This window comes from Pyrus communis, chromosome 10, assembly GCF_041283825.1.
Source record: "Pyrus communis isolate YQ-2024b chromosome 10, ASM4128382v1, whole genome shotgun sequence".
NCBI classification, from domain to species: Eukaryota; Viridiplantae; Streptophyta; class Magnoliopsida; order Rosales; family Rosaceae; genus Pyrus; species Pyrus communis.
Window position 1 is genome coordinate 5,611,752 of NC_142574.1, and position 18,050 is coordinate 5,629,801.

General features: G+C 36.7%; 2 protein-coding genes across 2 annotated transcripts; both read right to left on the minus strand.

Moving 5' to 3' along the window:
* Positions 1-8,812: 8,812 nt before the first annotated feature.
* LOC148693419 (F-box protein CPR1-like) lies at positions 8,813-9,874 on the minus strand. The gene is made up of 2 exons (XM_088678011.1): positions 9,534-9,874; positions 8,813-9,413 (listed from the first exon to the last, which is right to left on the minus strand). Exons 1-2 carry the CDS (start codon positions 9,872-9,874, stop codon positions 8,813-8,815), a joined length of 942 nt encoding a protein of 313 aa, XP_088534137.1.
* Positions 9,875-10,698: 824 nt separating this feature from the next.
* LOC137728829 (rab escort protein 1) lies at positions 10,699-16,522 on the minus strand. The gene is made up of 10 exons (XM_068467602.2): positions 16,384-16,522; positions 14,676-15,509; positions 14,033-14,149; positions 13,445-13,544; positions 12,925-12,960; positions 12,607-12,835; positions 12,433-12,511; positions 11,897-12,086; positions 11,507-11,587; positions 10,699-11,053 (listed from the first exon to the last, which is right to left on the minus strand). Exons 2-10 carry the CDS (start codon positions 15,395-15,397, stop codon positions 10,958-10,960), a joined length of 1,650 nt encoding a protein of 549 aa, XP_068323703.2. The 5' UTR covers positions 15,398-15,509; positions 16,384-16,522; the 3' UTR covers positions 10,699-10,957.
* Positions 16,523-18,050: the final 1,528 nt, after the last annotated feature.

Below are 18,050 nucleotides of genomic sequence, written 5' to 3' on the forward strand. Positions count from 1 at the left end.
AAAACTGAAACCATTTGAAACCACACCGAACCAAACCAAACAGTTTGGTTTTATTTCGGTTTTGGCTTCAAAACTGCACCGAACGGCACCGCACCGAAATAAAAGTTTCAGATGCGGCTTCACTCAAAACCGTACCGAATCGAACCGTGTCCACCCCTACCAAAAACCAAGGGAAAATAACCTGACAAATCTCAAATTAAAAGTCCCACCGCAAGACTCGCGTAGCAAGACCAACCGTATTCCTTTTCACAGTAAGGAGGCTGCTAAAGAACCCGAATAAAAGGAGCTTTACATAAAACTCAAACGAGATCCAAAACAAAATTATAATTTGTTTGTTCAGTACACCACGAATATGACAGGAAAAACGAAATAGCCAAAGTAGACCAGAAGCTGCAAAAAAGAAAGGGGTTGTTACGAAACTTCATTTTACTACGCATCTTCCAAATAGCCATTAACAGGAAAAACCGACAACCAGCGTCAACGTTATGAAATCATGAAGAAAATCGCTTCTGTCTGAGCCAGAACTAGCTAGAGGAACAATAGTGCCAAACTCAATAGCAAGCCAAAGTCACACACGTTAAGCAAACTCACTGCTAAAAAAGTAAGGGAGCAGTGGCTTCAGAATTGCTATAACATAATTGGCATACTGTAACCGGAAAATACTTATTCGTTGTAGTTCATCCTTCTCCGTGTACAATAATCATTAATACTAGAGACAAAGTTATAATCTGTTTAGGTAAGGAAATTTAAGATTACTAAGAAATTTTAAAATGACGGAAACAGAAATGAAAAAATTTTATTATCCAGAATATGTAAATTTTCTTGTTTGGTTACCTAAAAGAACAATAAAATTTTGAATACATAATTTCTTATTTTTAAACGCTTACTCATAGAAATTTTGAAATGACACCTATTTATATAGAATTTAAACTTGCGAATTTGAGGTCGCAAATTCCTTTTTTTTTTCCCACGTGGAAATTCTTTGTCTCTGAATCCAAACAAAGGAATTGGTCCATGTCAATTTATAAATTCTGACTTTTGTCAAAATTTCTCCAAACATTGAGTTAAATCGTAAGAACTAACATAGTATTATAATCATGAAGATGCATATTACTTAGGGGTCCATTTTAACACGATCACAATCCGTTAGTTAACGGGTTCATTTGTTTAAAATGATCAATTAGGTGTTAACCAAATTATTGAATTTTTCATATCGTTTCATGTCGCTTATGAATATGATTTTGTCATGTCTAATGTATATGCATTATGTAAAGAAGAATGCTAGCAACTTTTTCACTTGAACCTTCTAGTTATCCCTAATTGGCTTTCCTTCTCATCATACAATGTTGTTTGTTGATTGGAATCGTCTACTTTCTAAATCATGATTTAAAGATTATCTATGCAAAATATTAACTAAATTTGAAACTGTTGAGTCGTTTTATAAATAAACAAACCCTATTTTTCATTTAGGAAAGTGATTTTTACACATAATTTTTATCTTCTCATGCACTCCTCTTTATTTATGAACATTGAATTAAATATAGTCCCCGTGTCTCTACAATTTTGTTTGTTTGTTTAGAAGAGAAAAACAAAGATTACATTTCAGGATTCTACTCTCGGCTACTTACGATCCAACTGAGTCTCAGCGAACAAAGAATTCCAATCATACCAAGTCAAATACAAATAATATAAACAGATGGATGGGAAAAATCGACATTTGTGCTCTCGTATATTTTGCTTCTCCGACATCTTACGGAGTTTCCCCCTATAACGAACACGTCCTAAGAAAGACGAAGGCTGTCAAAATTTATATTGAAACATACAACATGGATAAATCCAATTCACTTACCTAGTTCTCTAGAATAAGGCCACAATCATCCTCCAGATTACGAGCCAAGGGTGTCGGTGGAAAGAATACTTCATCTGGATAAATCCTATGGAAAATCTGTTAAAAAGTACAAGCATCAAAACCAAATTTTACATATCAGATTAGGAAAACCATAAAAAAAAACATAAAAACAAAAAATATTTGAGACTTTCTCTATAAAACCTACTTATTTTTTTCAATTTTTGCCCCTTTTCATTCCAATTTTTTCGTGGGAAGCCGTCATATTTCAGACGCTCACAGCTGGCAAGACATTTAAACACCCTCTTCTGGTCCAACACCAGTATTTCCCAAAGGTAGGGGAGGGGGATCCCAGGGAGCGCCATAAAACAAAGGAATAAAGCGTGATCCTGCCATAGAGGTCAACGATCCCAGCAAACACAACTTACAATTTTCATCGTATTATGTTCTCCACAGAGGGGGTGTAGGAATAAGGGCCAACATCAGGCGATTATGGCAACATGCCAACAAGTAACAATTAAAGTGTATTTCTAAATATATTCATTTAGTGTTAGAAATGTTACATTTGGTATATTTATATTCATGGCTAAACTTTGTATCATATATTTCTATTTTTAGTTTGTATCAATTTTCAACTTGCAAGCCTCTTTTTAAAATGTACCTTTTTTTTTATGTAAAATGTATCCATTTAATTTATATAAAACGTGCCCATTCTTTTGTATAAAATGTACCAATTTTCTGTATGATGTAACCACATTTTTATATAAATATACCAATTTTTATATGTAAAATATACTCAAATTTATTATAAATTATATAAATGTACTCATATTTTATAAGAAATAAAGAAGTGAATCCTTTTTTATAATCTAGAATGCACCCATAAGCAATTTTCAATGAGTAAATTGGTAGTGTAAATGAAAGCAAAATAACAGTTTGAGTCTTTATTTGTATTATTGTATTTCTTTTATTATTATGTCATTTATGTGGCATGAGAAGGACTCCAATCTAAAACCTAAAATGCATAAGGTTTGAGTTTATAACAGTTAGGGATCAGGGACCGCAAGTAAACTATCCCTAAAAATAGGGGTGTGCTATCCACACACCCTTTTTTACTTCTCACACATCCTTTGTTAATTTCTGTCTATTGATCTTCTTCAATTCATCTGATCTGATGGCTAAAAATTAAAAGGGTGTGTGAAAACTAAAAAGGTGTGTGTGGATATCACACCCCTAAAAATATATACCTCTGCAGTTGTATCGATCAGATCATTGTAGTTCAGGTTTCCATCTGGCATGGTAATTAATTGGGATGAAAAATTCATGTTGATCCTTCAATCAAAGTGAATAAAAATATTCATGCAGGTCACACCTCTATCAAGATTATACAAAATCCACGGCCACATTTCAACAAGAAGATATGGTTATTTAATGTCTTTGATCTACTACATTCCTTGTTTCTCATTTTGACCCTGAATCATGGTGTCTCTGTGGGCTTATCACTATAGGAGTGCATAATCGCCATGCAAGCAGAACTAATGAGAAAATAGTACAGGCGTAGAAATTGAAGATGATCGGCATACTATGATCAGCTCCTGAATATACAACGTGCTCCATACTAAGGTTAGTTTTACTTCTGCGTCTTTAATGTGAACAGTGGAACCATGACGAAGATCATTCGAGAATCTGGATTAATGGGGAAGATGCCCAAGAAGCCGGTGCTACTCGAAGCTCATTCGAGAATCTGGATTCGTCAGTTGGGAAGCACTCAGCCGGCCACGGACATCCACTCGCATGGCCGAGACCAACGCAACGGTAACAAAAGATTTTCAACCCCTTCGTATTCGAGTCGGATTATTCTGGACCCAACCTGTTGACAAGGGATGCGGCAGCAAGTAACAACAGGTTTCCAAGCATCGAAGTCCACCCGTAGTCGCAGAAAACCTCGAAACCCAGTTTCCAGAGGATCTTCTCCTTCGAGGACCGCACCAATCATCTCTCCAAGGCATCGACCGTTCTTTAGCGTGCAAAAATGTCTTGGTACTCCACGAGCCTAGATCCAATAGATAGCCCTATTTGGCTCGATGTCATCAAGAGAGTGAAATGATGGCCAGAGTTTCACAGAAGATGTGTAGTCCTAGATAAACCAAGATTACCCTCAAGAAGACGCCTCGCCACAGCTTCCTCTCCAACGGAAATAGTAAAAACATTAGGTTTGGCCTACAGAACTTTGACCACACCCATTTTGTTCCAAGCATTCCGTAAGACCACCTTCATAACATGCTCCGAGGGTTCATTATCAGCAATCAGCCGGCCCACCGAGTGGATTTGGTTCCATTGAAAGACCTTTGGTTATTTAGGGTTCCTCTGGATTAGGGTTTCTTGGTATTATCTAGGTAATATGTTAGTTATACCCTTAAGCTATATATTAGGACTGACTCAATATCAACCTAACCGCTAACCTGTGGAAGACATCGTCTCAGGAACTAGGGCAAGGAACTGAAGTTCTTCTACAACTCTGCACTAACAGAAAGCAAGGCTCACTCAATGGGGCTAGAGTATTTCTATAAACTTGCGTGTTTAATGAGAATGCAGGGACCTCAGTTATATACCAGATCTTTCTGGCAAACTCTAGAACCTCATTTTGCTAATGCCTCTCACACTCATGTTCATAGTTTGCGTTCAAAGATTCAGAATATTCAAAAAGGAGAATCCTTTATGACTGATTACTTCAATTCTCTCAAATAAATTGATGATAAGCTAACTGCTGCTGGAAAACCAATCTCTGAGTCCAATCTGATTACGTATATTCTTTCTAGCCTCCCTGATGACTATAAGTTTTTCATTGACTCGATTGAAACAAGAACTCAATTTGTGTATACTGATGAACTGCATGGAATGCTTCTCAGTAAGGAAATCTCTCTTCAAAAAAGCGCAAGACAAAAGCATCTTCATCCTCATCTACTACACCTTTTCAGGCCTTTGTTGCTAAGCAAGGTTCTTTTGGATCTAATTAGTACAAGTAAATTCTTGTGGTAGGTTTCATAATCAAAATCGATTCAATTAGAATCGCAATTTTGGTGCCAATCAAAATGGCAACAATAACTCAGGGAGCCTTTTTGGACCTAGACCTGGTTCATCTTCTAAACCTAATTTCTCTGTTGCAAACAACAATAATTACAATTCTGGTCAATCATCATTTTGTCTAGACATACTCCTCAATGCTAATTATTTCTTCAATTTGTCCATGAAGCTCTCAACTGTGGTAGGCTATCTTAAATTGCATCTTAGCGATCTCATAATGGATCTCTTATGGGCATAACTGCTACTACTTTCTCTTCTCCAAGCTATTGGCGTACTGATAGTGGTGTCTCTCATCATGTCACTCCCAATCCAGCTTCTCTAAATCCTGCCATTCTCTACACTGGCAGTGAGCAGCTATTTGTTGGAGATGGTAAAGGTAGGTATATTTCTCACACTGGATCTGCTATAATTAGTACTTCCAATGCTACATTTTGATCTAAGCACTGGGAGGATGCTTTTCCAAGCCCCTGTGAAGGTGGTTTATACCATTTCTACCGGAAGGCATCCAATGGCATCTCTGGCATTGCCATTTCTCCTCAAGCCTTGATGGTTGCTAAAGCTGATGTTCACATAGGGCATAAAAGACGAGGACATCCTTCTAGTTCTATTTTACATAATGTTGTCAATAAGAATCAATTACCTGTTATTGGTTCTGTTAATAAGTTATCTATATGTTCTGATTGTTAATTGGGGTAGGCCTCTAGGGTTCCATTTTCATCCTTGCCTTGTGCTTCTACTAGGCCATTTCATTTACCACATGAATTGGATACATATAGAGTTGGCTTTATCCTATGTTCTATGAATCTGATGTATAAAATGCTCATCCTATGCTTACAAGAGCAAAAGCAGGAATTCTTAAACCTAAGGTTTTCACTGTAACAAAACACCAACTTCTAGCTATTGTTAATTCTCTCACAAGTCGTCTTTTTACACCAACTACATTTCTGCAAGCCTTTAAGAATCCCAAATGGATGACAGCCATGAAGGATGAATTTCAAGCTTTACAAACTACCAAAACTTAGGATTCTGTTCCTTTCAATCCCTGTTACAATTAGTAGGCTGCAAGTGAGTCTTTAAGATCAAACACAAAACAGATGGTTCAATTAAAAGTACAAGGCGTAGCTAGTAACTAAGGGGTTTCGTCAACAAGAAGGAATTGATTATTCTGAGACATTCAGTCTTGTTGCAAAACCTATAACTATAACTATTCTATTATCCATAGCTGTCAATTATGACTGGTTTGTTCATCAGCTAGATATGATAATGCTTTCATGTGTGGTACATTGAAAGAAGTTGTCTATATGGTCTAGCCACCTAGCTTTGTGGATTCTGCTTAGCCATATCATGCCTGTAAACTTAAGAAGTCACTATATGGCCTTAAACATGCACCTAGTGCCTGGTATGATGCTTTCTACATTGCTATTTTATCATTGGGTTTCTCTCCATCCTTCTCTGATACTAGCCTATTGATCAAGAGGGATTCATTCATTACTTTCATCTTGGTTTATGTGGATGACATAATAATAACTGGCAGCTCTAGTTCGGTTTGTCAATCTTTCATTTCTCAATTGCAGACTATGTTTCATGTCAAAGGTTTAGGTCACATTCATTATTTACTGGGCATAAAAGTTTATAGGTCCGCCAAACGATTGTTTCTGAATCAATCCAAGTATGCATTGGATCTTCTTACCAAAATTGATATGGTTGGTGTTAAACCATGTTCTACACTAGTTAATTTTGCAAAGTTAGATCACTCGAGCACATTGTTATATGATCCTACCTACTACAGATCAATTGTAGGTGCACTCCAATATTTGACATGGACAAGACCTAATTTAGCATATGTTGGCAATCAAGTTTGTTAATACATGCATGCAACAAGGACAATTTATTTGCAGACAGTCAAAAGGATCCTTAGATACTTAAAGGGTTCACCTGATTCAAGATTTTGGTTTACTAAAGGTCTTTGGTACCTAACTGCTTGGTCTAATGCAGATTGGGCAAGATGCCCTGTTGACAGAAGGTCCACCATTGGATATTGTGTTTTCTTGGTACAAATCTCATATCTTGGAGTGCAAAGAAGCAAAACACAGTTGCTAGGTCATCTACAGAGGCAGAATATAGATCCCTAGCAAACATAACTACAGAAATTACTTGGGTGTGAAATTCTACAGGACATTTCTTTGCTGAAAACTCCTGCTATTTTCTATGATAACAAGACTACTATTGCCTTAACATTCAATCAAGTTTTCATGTTGGGACCAAACACGTAGAGATAGACTACCACTACATCCTTGAAAAGGTTCTCTATGGTCATGCAAGTGCACATCATGTTGCTTGTCTATATCAAATTGCAGATATCTTCACCAAATCCTTGGCTGCTGATAGATTTGCAGATTTGACTTACAAGCTTGCAGTTAGATCACCTACCTTAGCTTGATGGGGTGTGTTAAGGACAAAAAAGGTCCACCATCTAATCATGGATGTATAGCACCAGATTAAATCTTAGATTAGCTGTTAAGATAAGTTTGTTAGTTGTTATGATGACTCAGCTAATATTGTATTTATACATTTGTACTCACTCATTCGATGTAACGAAGGATACAACTTTAATTACTCTATCTACAATTTCCCTCTCTCTCTCTACCTTCAATATTCTCCCAGAATCATGAGTTTCTACAAGTTTTTCACTGTGAAACACAAAAGATCTTTATTTCTTTTTGTACAATTTGTTATATTTTGCAGTATTGCACATTATAATTGCTGCTTAAGTGGGATAATGATATTGCATTTGACAATTGATTGTCACTGGTTTCTATTTGTCGTTCAATACAATACATAACGCCGAGCTACTTATACACAAGTAAAGTTGATCCGATAAGTAAATTGGCAAGCATCCTAGCTCTTGTTTGGAGAATAATGAATATTGCATTAGTAATCTTCTCACTGTGTTTATGTGAGAGGAATGTATTTATCTTTTTAGTTCTGATTTCGAATATTTGCTTATGTCTCATTCTTTCTTTCTGTCAAGCAGATGCACAAAGTATTGTTTCTATTGTTCCTCGGGTTATCTCTGATGCCCTGTACTCACACCCTGGAGGGAGCATTGCTGGTATGGTCGATAATCCAATCAGATCCTTCTGTTTTTTTTCCTGTGTAAGATGAATAATAGTTGAATATGAGCTTAGCTCTATGCAGCAACCTTGTATCGCAGCATCAAAACATGTTTTCTTGTGCAGGCTTGACGGGAATTCAAATTCATCTGATTTTCGATGAGCAGTTCTTTTTCTTTGAGTGCTCTTATACTGCTGGTAGAGATCTACATGTTTTTTGTTCCGTCAAGTTGTGCAGTCAACGATGAGTGCCAGAGTCGTTACCCTCCGTTGCTAATTGAAAACTGATGCTGAAATTGTGCCTTGGTTAACCCACCAGAAAAGGGCAAAAAGTTTAAGAGGAAATAAGCAATTGGCAAGGAATGAATTAGCAATGAACATTAATTTGTTTCAGCCATTGATGGGTGTCGGATCCACTGTGATTCCCATGGTGTTACTCAGCTGGTAATGAGTGTAGGACTCACTGTGAGTCCAAATACACATCAATGGCTGAAGAAGCGTCACACGCAATTGACGCTAGCCTTTTCCTCAGCATTAACAACCGCTTGTATTTCTCTTGACCAATTTGTGAGCAGCAGAGGGTATGGTTTGGCTGGCTGGTGGGTTCGGATGGGCATTGGTGGCTTTTCAACGTGGAATATGAATCTAAATACGTACGAGTTTCATATGCATTAAGATGTCATTTCAGTTTTACACAATGTATTCCAATTCCATTCCAAAAAATATCTGGAATGAGACGCATACAACAAGGCCGAAAGAGAATCATAATTCAGCTGAGTAAAACTAGCCTCTCCCAATACGCGTTAATGTACCTGCTCAAGCCATAGAAACTCAGTTTGATTCCAGTTTCCTTAATCTGTTGTGATTTAGGATCATATAAAACCAACTCTCGGGACTGCAAATTTTCAATTCTTGCAGCATGATGAACTTTATCCTTCGTCGTAATGCCTAATGGCCACGCAAGCTCTCTACTTTCCGGAAGAAGAATTGTGCGAATCAGTTTCCAAGTATCCCTTTCCACAACAAATATGTTACAATACCGGTCTTTCGCGTCTTGTCTTGGATGGAACAAAGAAAGTGATTTCTCAAACACTTGAATACTAATTGCATTACTAGTCATATTGATCGTGTTTACTAGTCTATCAGGAAGCATCACCATCTGAAAACTCTCACTGCGCAGATCAAAAGACAAGATCCAATAGAACCGCAGAGAGAAATCCTCATTCAAGCATGCACATTTATCCTGCAAATAGGCATGGTGTGAAACCTGGGGAACTGATGACCTGATTCTTCTCCAGGAATCCAACCTAAGGCTGTAAACCTCAGCTTCGAAACTCTCTGCCCGCACCCAGACCTCACGATTGTCACGACTTTATAATCGTTTTCTCCAATATCGAAGCCAAATCCGAGTGTTGTGAGAGCGAATTGCGTGCAACAAACGAGGCATTTGGGAAGTCTTTATTTTTCTGATTGACGGGTTCCATAGATACGTACAACTATCAGTTGTAGCATCAGATAGGTAAACCAAACCATTGCTTGAACCGAAAACAGAGAAACCGGAACTGATCACGTCCCTAGGAAGCTCAAAATCGAAACACTTGACATATGTTTCAGCACACAAGAGTGACAAGCACTTTGCATTGCTAGTGCTGATAAGTAAATAATCACAAGCACTTTTCCTGGCATTCCAGTCAAGATGCGCGTTTAAGAAACTTGGGCTGCTGATTAAAGCGTTCCAAGATTTGCAAACGCATCTCAACTGCAACAGTGATTTCCCAGACAGTCGTGCAAAGATTTCGAAAAAGAGTTCAAGGGCTCTGCGTTTGAACATGTTGTAAACAAAAATGTGTACAAAACTCAAGTGCTTGCAATTCTTTCAGAAGTTAGAAGAAATACCTCATTGATTTGAATTTATGGAAGCAAGAGGCAACGGGGAAAGAAGAGGTGAGGAAGGATATGAATAGTACTTGGCAAAAGACTAGGGAAGTGTTATTGGTACTCCAAAAATCTCATTCTACACTTCTCGTAAGTGTATTTTTCTTTCCAAATATAAAAAATTTGGAGTGTAGAATAAGATTTTTGGAGTGTCAATAATAATTCCCAATAACTAACATAGTATATAATCAGAAAGATACATGTTACTTACGGGTTCATTTTAACACAATCACAATCCATTAGTTAACGGGTCCATTTGTTATAAACATGATCAGGTGTTAACCAAAATATTGAATTTTTCATATCGTTTCGTGTCATGTATGAATATGATTTGTCATGTCTAACGTGTATACATTATGTAAAGAAGAATGCTAACAACCTTTTCACTTGAATCTTCTCGTTGTTCCTTCTTGCCTTTCCTTCTCATCATGCAATATTGTTTGATGATTGAAACCGTCTACTTTCTAAATCACCCTTTAAGATTATCTTATGCAAAAAATTAACTAAATTTGAAATCGTTGAGTCATTTAATAGATAAACAAACCATACTTTTCTCTTAGGGAAGTAATTTTCATACACCGTTTTTAGCTTCTCACACATCCCACTTTATTTATGAAAATTGAATCAAATACAATGTCCAATTTCGTTTGTTTAGAAGAGAAAAGCAAAGATTACGCTTCAGGATTCTACTCTCGTCTACTTTCGATCCAATTCAGTCAGTAAACAAAGAATTTGTGATCTTTTATATTTCGCTTCTCCGACATCTTAAGGAGTTTCTCCCTCATCTTTTTGCTAAAACCCGCTCATAGATATCAATAACGAACACGTCCTACGAAAGATGAGGGCTGTGCAAAATTTACATTGAAATATACAATTTGGGAACTATTTATTTTATAAAAGATCAAAAGTAAAAAAGATAATACGGTAAAGTACTGCACAGTAATACATGGATCGATCCAATTCACTTACCAAACGAGCCCTAGTTCTCTAGAACAACGCCACAATCATCCTCCAGACTACGAGCCGAGGATGTCAGTGGAAAGAATTCTTCATCTGGATAAATCCTATGGAAAATCTGTCAAGTACAAGCATCAAAACCGAATTTTACATATCAGATTATGAAAGATAAACGAACAAAAAAATTGACAGATACTCTATAAAACCTACTTTTTTTTTCATTTTTCGCCCCCTTTCATTCCCAATTTTTTTGTGGGAAGCTGTCATATTTCAGACACAACTGGCAAGACGTTTAAACACCCTCTTCTGGTCCAACACCAGTATTTCACAAAGGTGGGGGATGGGATCCCAGGGAGCGCCATAAAACAAAGGAATAAAGCGTGATTCTACCATAGAGGTCCACGATAGACAGTAACCCCCTCCCCCAGCGGGAACACAACTTACAATTTTCATCGTATTTTGTTCTCCAAAGAGAGGGTGTAGGAATAACCAAATAAGGGTCAACATCAGGCGATTATGGCAACAAGAAATTATGCATAATGAAACACGGGTTGTTAATAAAAAGATATACCTCTGCAGTTGCATCGATCAGATCATTGTAGTTCAGGTTCCCATCTGGCATGGGAGTTGAGATGAAATATTCATGTTGATCCTGAAATCAAAGCGAATCAAAAAATTCATGACAGGTCAAACCTATATCAAGATTATACAAAGTCCACAGCCACATTTCAACAAGAAGCTCCCTATATATGAATGTAATTGCAGACTCCTCGGATAGATATGGTTATTCAGATGTCTTTAATCTACATTATATGCGTTCCTCGTTTTTCATTTTGACCCTAAATCATGGTGTCTCTATGTGCGGGTGGGGGCGTATCACTATTGAAGTACATCATCGCCATGCGAGCAGAACTAATGAGAAAATAGTGCAAACTTATGAAGGTCAAGATGATTGGCATACCATGATCAGCTCCTGAATATACAACGTGCTCCATACTAAGGTTGGTTTTATTTCTGCATCTTCACTGTGAACAGTGGAACCACGACGATTTCCAGAGACAGGAAGTGTAAGAAGAGCATTCATGGCGGCATGTAGTGATCTTTTTCCTTGTTCGGCGTCATCACATAAAGCAGAAAAGTACAACACAAACCTGAACAAGAGAAGATAACAATGAAAAATTTAATAGATTCCTCAAAAAAATGAAGGCAGCATACATATGTATATCTAATCAAATACGTAAGCAATAAGTATACACAATGGTAGAGACCTGGTAAACGTTAGAAATCTCTATTTATGTGAACAATCCCAAAAGGGAGATAGAGTAATATCCCGGACTGCGTAAGAGTTATATTCATTTATAACAGTTAGCCACCCAATTTCGCTCACTTAAAGTCCTTAGTGCCAAGTACTTAGCAATCCATATCAAGACTACAGAAACAAAGACCAATTTCATTTCGGCTGCGTTATTGTCTATAAAACATTTGGCATAAACTTACATGCCCTTTGGACAAACCTCAGCCGAACTGCCAGCTATCTGGATAGCCCGGATTGAAGTACGTTGTTCAGGGTACAAAGCTAGCGAAGGAAAGAAAGAAAGAAAAAAAAAAGCTATGGATTATGTTTGTTATTTTGAAGAATATCATAGTAACATGACCAATATAAAGTCTTACATCCAGGAGGATATACAAGAAAACAATTTGATATATCTGGCTTCATGGAACTGGTTGTAATACATATTCCCCTAGCCACCTTTCCTTTATTATCTTTTAGACTTGTGCTCAGATCAGGTGGAGATGAAGCTGGTGGCAATGGGAACTTGAACGTTGGGTCCAAAACTAGATGATGACTAAACAAATCCTGACCTGTAGATAATCTAACACCTTTATATTGCTCACTGTGCTGCAAAAGTCTCAACCAATTACAAATATGAATTAGTTTGCAACTTTCAGGTACCAAAGATTCAAACATAACCATTCTCAATTTCATACCTTGTCCATAAGTACCGAAACTGGAACTCGTTCAGCCTGCATGGTAGATATCTTAGGCATAAGTATGACCTAGTGCATATGAACATAACTTCAAGGGCACATTGGGTGCCCGAGATTGGAATGGACTGGTAACTCATAAAACGGTATATTGAAGGTGGACCTATAATTTTGTTTTGAAGGGGCGATTAGCAATTCATCCTCTAACTTCAAGTTGCCCACAATCTATCATTTATTCCTTAATACAGTGGGTTATCCATTCCAATTCAAATCCGAAACATTAAGGTAGCCCAATCAAGTACTTTTATAAAATACACGATACACAACTTTGGGAAATATAGAGGCATGCAAAATTTCAAGACAGCAAAGAGCAAGTACTGAAAAAGACTAAATGTATTGGTACAAAAATAAATAAATAAATAAATAAGCGTGCACATAAATGAAGAAGTATGTACAGACCAATAATGGTGTAGGATACTTTTTCCTTGAAAAATAAGTAACAGATACTTCCACTTGAACTTACATAAACGCAACCTTTAACAGCAGCACGGCGGCAAATGGCGTATGACAAGTCCCCATGACCATATTTTGGATAAATCATAGCCTCAGGTGCATTAGTCAACCTAATAAGAAGAAGAACCCCTAGAGAACTTATTTAGGGCATACGAATGTACCTAGCTTCTTATAAATATATACGCGCTGTAAGTATTGAGATAAGATCCATACTGAAACCATTAGTTGATGTATGAAACATAACACATCAAAAAAAAAAAAAAAAAAAAAAAGTTCTCTTTTCAGATTTTATTTCAATGAATTTGATGGGACTCCACCTATTTAAACTTCCTACTTGTTTCCCCTTCTAGAGAGATGAGCTTATCTTTCATAATCATTAATTTGACCATTCAACAGTGTAAAATTTCTTCAGTTTTCTATTGTTCACATGCAAAGCTCTCCAGTATCTACAAACAGATCAAAGTTTATCTAAAACGGAACACATTTGATGGTATCAATACTATATAGAACCAGGTTAAGAATCACTAGAATAATACTACCTAAAATTTAAAAATCCTACGATAGCCGGTGAGTACAAAATAGAAGGGACGTAACCAACCTCGATTTCTGGTAGAGTGCTAAGCGCTCTATCCCTTCTCTTGTTTTAAGTATGCTTTTACAAAATTCCAAGTTGTCTTGATCATAGTCTACCATGGCAATGGCATATAGAATAATCCTACACACGAAAAGATGACACAAATTCTCAGCATATTGAAGATAAAAAAGTATTTCAGAAGGACTACAAACTATAATGAATAATTAATCAGAAAAACTGATGCGGTGAATGTTAAAATTGCCTACCCATAAATTTCATACGTAGAAAGAACATAAAGCTGTTATATTCCTTCCTAGAGAAACGAGATGAATGAAAAAAAAAAAAAAAAAAGGAATATTTTGTTCAGGTGTAGAGCATAAAGGCAAACAATTATTTGTAGAAAAACACAAAACAGAGTTCATAAATCAACTCTTTAAAAAACTGCCAAAAAAAAAAAAAAAACAGCGCAGAGTGGTAAGGGTATCATATGAATGCTTAAGCTGCAAATGACAAACACTCAATGGTAAAAAGTTAAAAACTAAAATATCCAGAAAATTAAGAGCACTTCTACTGAGGCAATTAGGAACATAAACATTCTGATTAAAAAAAAAATATTAGAATCATAGAATTCATAATAAAAAATAGAGGCAGGGTTTGTGATCTATACGATTTTATTTTGTGTGGCAACTGCATTCTCTTTAAGAAGTCAACAAAGGGGCTCTCCAAATCTTCATCCAAAATTTTGGAACTCTCACTATTTTGACTCCCTTCATCACCACCATCAGAGGCTGCCAAGTGCTGCCAAACAAGCTTAAAGAACTTCATTAACTTGTTCTTCTCTATAAGGCTAAGGCTCTTGTCTTTAAATATTGCTCCTCGAGAATCCGGAACATTCCATAACTGCCCTTTCCCATCAAAAATGAAGTTCGCATCAATGCTCTTGACTTTGTGATATACACCCGATTTCAGAATAAGGTCAATGGCTTTGTCAGCACAAAAGAAAACCCTAGGCCCGCCAAGATCAATGGTGAATCTTTCGGGGTGATGTTTTGCAAGGATTTCAGGGGCATAGGTGGTAATCTCGATGTTGGAGTATAACAACTGGGGTTTGAGGTCCAAAACGGTGTAGTCATGGTCAATACTTGTAGGGGTGATATTGGTGCTGGCAGTAGAGGATGGGGTAGCATGGGAATGTATGAAGGAGGTGAAATCATTGAGATGAAGAGAGGCAAAGTGACTCCCATAAGAGTTGTAAGGGTCAAGCTGGAGGACAGTTTTTCCGGCAGCAGAAGCTGCGGTAGCAATTACTGATCCAGGGAGACCCGTTCCAATAATAATAAGGTCAAATGTAGCGGGTTCGATGGGATCATCAGAAGAAAATGTTGTCATGGCTGTGTGAAAACGTTTCAAACTTGCAAGAGTCAACTAAAAGTCCCGCCTTTGCAAGGACTAACAGCAGGAGTGTCTCAGCACACTAAAATGCACAGTATAAGCAAACCACCTATAAAAAATAAAAAATAAAAAAAATTATTATAGACCAAATAAAAAGAACGCTCAATGCTAATAATACTGTAGGAGAACAAGCACATATATTTTTGAAAGGTACAAGGGCGAGCCTTGGAGCAACGGAAAGGTTGCTCTTTTGTGACCAAAAGGTCACGGGTTCAAGTCGTGAAGACAGCCTCTTTGCAAAGCAAGGGTTAGCTTGCATACAATAGATGTCCCCCCGGTGACCCTCGCAAAGCGGGGAGCCTTGTTGGCTTGATCGCCCTTTTTGTTTTCAGGTACTAATCAGGCACGTCTTGACTCTCGGATTTGAAAATGGAGTGGGCTGAACTTTTAAGCCAATTTTCCCAAGTAGAAAGTTTGCTTTTATGACATTTTCCAAATTGTCCCAGTTCATAAAATTTCAGTAACACAACCAAAAAGCTGCAATCTGTAACCAAGATCAATCTAGTAACACTACTAAAAAACCCGAAATCTGCCCACAAAATAGATGATGACAGCATCTACGACTACGGGAATCGTCATTAAGCGTCATCAATTGCCTTTCCTCAAAGCCAACACAATGACATGACTTTTTTGATAATCCAATATCCTATCATATTTCATCACAGCTGAACTGAATGAACAAAACTTTCAGTTTACAGACCCCTTCAAACATTCGATTAAACACCATGATATTATACACTCTACGTAAATTTCACAAACCTTAATGCTAGAGTAAACATCAGCTAAAACCCTAATTCCTAAATCAGTATTTAAGAAATCTCGGAAATTATTGCAAGAAAAAAAAAAAAAAGAGTAGAAGAAGAGGAGGAAAAGGAAAGAGGAAGAAAGAAAATAGAGAGAGGGCGCAGAAGAAGACGACTTACATATGGAAGGGTCGGAGTGAATAGAAGAAATTCAGCAAATCAGTCTCAGAAAGCAGAGTCCTCAATTCTTACCAAAAATCATACAACGGCGGGAAAGAAAAGAAGAAAGATGGAGGGAATAAAAAGGGAAATTGGGTTCACGCCAATCAGGGTGGGCACAGTTTGATTCGGTACGATTTTGAAGTTAAAATTGAAATAAAATCAAATTATTTGGTTCAGTTTGATTCGGTATGATTTTAAACGTTTTCGGTTCGATTTCAAATCATTTAAATACACAAGGAAAAAAAAATCTATTTACCTTCCTCTCTCCCCCTGTATAACATTAGTATTATTAAGAAAAAATATACAATTCAAACTTATTTGAAACCATTTTCAATAATTTCCTAGATGCAAAGTCAAGGTGCATATTCACGCCTTCAAAGGACATCGCACCCCAGTAAGGCAGCAAATGCCATCTCATTTTGATAATATTACTCAAAGGCAGTAAATACCTGCAGTTAATCTGCAGCATATAAAATTACGAAATATGCAAGACAATAAAGACCAACTGTTACTACGTAAACAAAAAAACTTGACCCCAACCCCTGAAGGCTGCTACCCCAATGGGCTTTTGCCATAGCTGCCGCAGGTACAAGTTTTAACTCTCTATATAAAACACACACACACACACACACACACACACACAGATATTAAATAAATACAAAATCAAGTATGCACACCCTAATTTAACCGACACTAATGGCATTCATGTGCCCTTGATTACACACCCTAAGCAAATAAAACAAAGTCTACAAGTATTAAAAAAAGGCTCAACCGAATCAAAGACACAAAAAAACAATTAAACAAATTGATCTACTTCAATCATGTTTTTTTTTAATATTTGTGGTGCGGTTTGGTTTCAGTTTAGTTTCGGTGCAGTTTTCAAAAGCCAAAATCAAAATCAAACTGTTTCCCTACGTTGCGGTTTGGTTTTAAACCGAAACCGTTTCAAAACCACAAAACCAAACCGTTTGGTGTGGTTCAATTTGGTTCATGTTTCGGTTTCGGTTTTCGATTTCAAGTGCCCACGCCTACAGGCCCGTTTGGTAAAAGTAAAAAGTTAGGGGGTGTATGCAAATTTGGATGGCTTAGAACATCCCCAACGAGGGCTATATATGGGGATAGAAAAGTGATGGATAAAGCCAATTTAGAGCTCCGAGACATTTTTGGGCTCTAAAAAAGAATCTCTCCCAAGAATGGGCTATATCTTTCGAGCTCTATATAAGGCTATATATTTTATTTATGTACTAATTTGATTATGTGATAAATTTATTTTTTTCTTAACTTGATTTTTGGACGTATTATCTTAAATTTTAATTTATGAACTTTTTAACCAAAAAAAATTCAAATTCTGACATAATTAGATTTCATCACTTATGCATTGTTGTAAGTTTTCTTATCTCAATCTAATTCGTTTGGTTTGTTTCTATGAAATCAAACAAGATAAGATTGCATTTCGTTACAACCATTGGATTTGATTATCTTATCTCATTCTCATCCGTTAGTTCATTTCTCTGATTGACACATTCTCCGAAATCAAATAAGATTTTCATTTCATAATAACCATTGTATTGGATTATCTTTCCACAATTTATTTATGTTATTTGTTTGAGTAATGCTAGGGAGAC

Bases quoted from the DNA above. Each gene is read 5' to 3' on its own strand.
- LOC137728829 (XM_068467602.2), bottom strand. From the start codon at position 15,397: ATGACAACATTTTCTTCTGATGATCCCATCGAACCCGCTACATTTGAC. The intron at 12,836-12,924 runs GTATGAAATTGA...AGACTTTTGCAG, and splicing joins TTTCGGTACTTATGGACAAG to CACAGTGAGCAATATAAAGG. The intron at 11,054-11,506 runs GTATATCTTTTT...TGTACTTGACAG, and splicing joins TGATCGATGCAACTGCAGAG to ATTTTCCATAGGATTTATCC.
- LOC148693419 (XM_088678011.1), bottom strand. From the start codon at position 9,874: ATGTTCAAACGCAGAGCCCTTGAACTCTTTTTCGAAATCTTTGCACGA. The intron at 9,414-9,533 runs GTATCTATGGAA...ACGATTATAAAG, and splicing joins GCTACAACTGATAGTTGTAC to TCGTGACAATCGTGAGGTCT.